Genomic DNA, 4,118 nt, shown 5'->3' with positions numbered 1-4,118 from the left:
TCAGGCTTTCAAAATAATGATTCAGTGTTGCCGAAAGCGACAAAAGCGCCCTTCCGACCGCGTTTAAAAGAATTTAATAAAAAAGAATTAGAACTTTACAAGAATTAGAATTAATAAGAATTTTACAACCAAGCTCCCTCTCAAGGTTCCCTCTCACGACCCTGGGCACGGTGGATCACCTGCCCTTCGCCTCACAGCCCCGGCGACCACGCCCCACGCCTCGATCTTCTTGGGCAGCAGCTGGTCCGACAGGTCATCTCCGTGGCCTAGGCAGGCGTGGTCGCCCTGGCCCCAGGTAAAGACGGCGCTGTCGGCGGTGAGGGCGAGGCCGAACCCGGCTCCAGCCGACACAGCGACGACGCGCCGCCCAGCAAAGGCCTCGATCTTCTTTGGCAGCAGCTGGTTCTGCTGGTCGCCGTGGCCCAGCTGGCCAAAGCGTCCATAGCCCCAGCTCCAGACGGCGCCGTCGGCGGTGAGGGCGATACTGTGGTGCTCTCCAGCCGACAAAGCGACGATGCGCCGCCCTGCGAACGCCACGATCTTCTTTGGCAGCAGCTGGGTCTGCGTGTCGCCGTGGCCCAGCCGGCCATAGGCTCCATAGCCCCAGCTCCAGAAGGCTCCGTCGGCAGTGAGGGCAAGGCAGTGGGTGCCTCCGGCCGACACAGCGACGAAGCGCTGGCCAGCCAACGCCTCGAACTTCTTTGGCAGCAGCTGGCGCTGCCGGTCGCCGTGGCCTAACTGGCCATCGGCTCCCGAGCCCCAGCTCCACACTGCACCGCCGGCGGTGAGGGCGAGGCTGTGGTGGTCTCCAGCCGTCACAGCGACGACACGCTGCCCCGCCAAGGCCTCGACCTTCTTTGGCAGCAGCTGGTGCTGCTCGTCGCCGTGGCCCAGCTTGCCATTGTAGCCATAGCCCCAGCTCCAGACGGCTCCGTCGGCGGTGATGGCGAGGCTGTGAGCGGTACCAGCCAACACGGCGACGACGCGCCGACCCGCAAAGGCCTCAACCTTCTTCGGCTGCGGCCGGTCCTGCTGGTCTCCGTGGCCCAGCTTGCCACCGTGTCCACTGCCCCAGCTCCAGACGCTGCCGGCGGCGGTGAGGGCGAGGCTGTGGCTGTATCCAACCGACACACTCACGGCGCGCTCGTCGCCCAACGTCGAGGGGAGGCGGGTCGGCGTGTTGAGCTGCGCCACACCCTCACCGTGGCCAAGCAGCCCTGACATCCAGGACATCTTGCCGCACGACGAGAGCCGCCCCTCGCCGTCAATGAAGAGGCTGTGATGCTCACCTGCTGCCGCCCTCGCCGGCGGGTTGGACTCGCGCAGCAACGCAGCGAGACACAGCCACCGCACGGCGCAGCTCTCGCCCACTGGCAGCGCCGGCAGCTCGAAGCCGCGCTCTTGCGCCCACAAGCGGATGGCCTCCACCGCAAGCGAGGCGTGAAAGAGCAGCGAGACGGCCGCGACGCGAGCGATGTCGGCGGGGTCGCAGCGGGAGAGGACGCGCAGGAGGAGGTCCGTGGGGAGATCGAGGAGGCGGGCGGGCGGCGGCGTGTCTGAAGAGGCGGCGGCGGTGGAGGCGGGGGCGAGGCGGCGCGAGCGGCGGCGCGGCAGGGTGGACATCGCGAGGAAAAGAAATGAAACTCGGTGCAATTGTAGAGCACCTACCCCACCCAGAAAAGATTGTGTCTTGATTTGCCAACAACACACCTAAAACAAAGAAAAGAATTTGCGGTTCCGGTACTCTGACCCGCGGATGATCCTCCGCCTGCTCTTCCTCGCCCTCTGTATCGTCGTTGTCTGCCTGCCGTGGCTCGGCGGCGTCAGCACGCCGGCCACACTCATTGCCATCGGGCTGCCTCACGACCCTCCGCTGGACAGCGTCGCGATCCCGCCTCTGGCGCCGCTGCTCGCAGAGTGGCTGCTTGGCCCTTCCGAAGAGGGTCGGGACGCAGCGCCAGCGGCGCACAGCTGCGATGCCGACGACAGCGGCGGTGGCGGTGGCGGCCGCGACGACAAGGCCGCGGCCCTCTCTTCGCTCGATGCGTCCGCTACGCCACACTTGGCCCTCTGCCACGCTCCGGCCTGCGGCGGAGTCGACATGCTCACCGTCACCCTCCTGCGGCGGAGGGTGGCGGCGGCGGCGCGCGCGGAGAAGGGAGGCGGTCGAGGGAGCCTGGGAGCGAGGCGAGGGCGGGCGGAGGCGGCAGAGCCTCTGGTCGGCCGTGTCGAGGTCTGGGCTCGGCTCCTCTCGGCTCCTCTCGTCTCCTCTCGGCTCCTCTCGGCCTCCTCTCGGCTCCTCTCGGCCTCCTCTCGGCTCATCTCGACTCCTCTCGGCTCCTCTCGGCTCCTCTCGGCTCCTCTCGGCTCATCTCGACTCCTCTCGGCTTCCTCTCGGCTCCTCTCTGCCTCCTCTCGGCTCCTCTCTGCCTCATCTCAGCCGGCCCCCAGCCATAACCACTCAACACCCACCCTAACGATCAGCGTTCGCAGGTCTGGGCCCGTCCGGCCTCCTCCTTCGCTCCTCCGCCCTCCAGGCCGCCGCTGCGAGACGCGCTGCTGCGGACGGCGGGCGAGGGCGGCGACGGGGCGCTGTTGAGACTGCTGGCGGGCGAGGCGCGAGCCCTCGCCCTCGCTGCGCCCGCCTGCCAGTGTCTGCTGAGCGGTTGTTAGTCGGCTGTCCACATCGTGATCATCAGGCGCGCGCCGCCCTCGCTGCGCCTGCCTGCCGATGGCCAATACTGACGAGATACCGAGGACGGTTGTTTCTCTACAGACTCCATCAACCAACAGGCGCGCGCCGCCTTCGCTGTGCACCCACCAATTGTGTGTTGAATGGTCATTCCTCTCGGCCACTCACCAATCAACAGGCGCGCGCCGCCCTCGCTGCGCCCTCCGGCTTGCCGTACTTGCGTGGCGGCGGCTGGTCGCTGCTCTGGAGTGACGAGCTGCCCGGGCCAGGAGAGCTGCTCTCCTCCTCCGCCTAATACGTACCTTAAGGTTACCTTAATGGACTGTCTTATAACACCCGTGTGTGTCTCCTTCACTCGCAGGAGAGCTGCTCTCCTTCGCCGCCGACGGATCCCTCACCGGCGCCGACCACACTGCAACATATGAATGATATAAGAATGATATAAGAAGAAGAAGAAGGAGAAGTATTGTGGTGTATGTATCATACTCTTCTCCGGCAGGCGCTGCCTACCGCGTCTCGCGCGGCGAGGCGGAGGATTGGGCTGTCCGCATCTTCACGCCGCACGCCTCGCCGTGTGCGGCGGCTGGCGCTGCCTCGGCCGCCACGGCGAGATCTAGCCGAGATCTAGCCGAGATCTGGCCGAGATCTGCCGAGATCTGGCCGAGATGCTTCCGAGGCCGAGCCATGCCGAGGGCGCGAGAATGGCCGAGATGAGGCGCCGTGCGCCAAAGCGTTGCCCGCGGCGAGGAGGCGGCGGTGGAGATGGCGCGAGATGGGGCGAGATGGGGCGAGATGGCGCGAGATGGCGCGAGATGGCGCGAGATGGCGCGAGAGGACTTGTGCCGATTCTTAGGCGCCGCCGCCGCACGAGGACCTGCTGCTGGCGCGCGGCTCCCCGGTCACTGAGCTCGCGCTGCATGTCGTCGGAGCAGTAGCCGCCGTTGCGCGTGTCCTCCATCCGTGTAGGACTATGAGCGGCTGCGCTCACCATCGTACCAAAGATCCAAGGACTGCTATAGCCCTCGCACAGAGGGCGCTCCCAATCGCTCCAGCCGCGAGCGCTTGTGAGTGAGCGCGCCGGGAGGGTCTCCTCACAATCCAAACAGTGATCGCACCGATTGCGAGGGGACCCGCTCGCAATCCTAGAAGTCGTAGGACTGTGGGCGTTGTCGCTCGCAATCGGCGAAAGTTCTAGGATTGCGAGCGCTTTTGCTCGAAATCGAAGGCATGTTGCTAGGATTGTGAGCTAAGCTGCTCGCAACCCTAGAGCTTGCTCGGATTGTGAGCGCGCTGGTAGTAGTCGTAGGCGTCACCAGTCACATTGTGAGCGGAGCTGCTCTTAGTCCTAGAAGATGTAGGATTGCGAGCGTAAGGGCTCACAATCCCAAAGATGCTACTATTGCGAGGAGTGCTGCTCACAATCCTT

The 4,118-nt window shown here is 65.3% G+C and overlaps 1 protein-coding gene across 1 annotated transcript; it reads left to right on the top strand.

The window, feature by feature from the left end:
- Nucleotides 1-1,756: 1,756 nt before the first annotated feature.
- Nucleotides 1,757-3,760, top strand: EMIHUDRAFT_223340 (hypothetical protein; the record flags this gene model as incomplete). The annotated part of the gene is made up of 5 exons (XM_005792174.1): nucleotides 1,757-1,917; nucleotides 2,538-2,665; nucleotides 3,192-3,235; nucleotides 3,546-3,590; nucleotides 3,659-3,760. 5 exons carry the CDS (start codon nucleotides 1,757-1,759, stop codon nucleotides 3,758-3,760), a joined length of 480 nt encoding a protein of 159 aa, XP_005792231.1.
- Between the last annotated feature and the right edge of the window lie 358 nt (nucleotides 3,761-4,118).

Source organism: Emiliania huxleyi (assembly GCF_000372725.1).
Source record: "Emiliania huxleyi CCMP1516 unplaced genomic scaffold EMIHUscaffold_109, whole genome shotgun sequence".
NCBI lineage: Eukaryota > Haptophyta > Isochrysidales > Noelaerhabdaceae > Emiliania > Emiliania huxleyi.
This window is presented reverse-complemented; position numbering and strand designations above follow the sequence as displayed.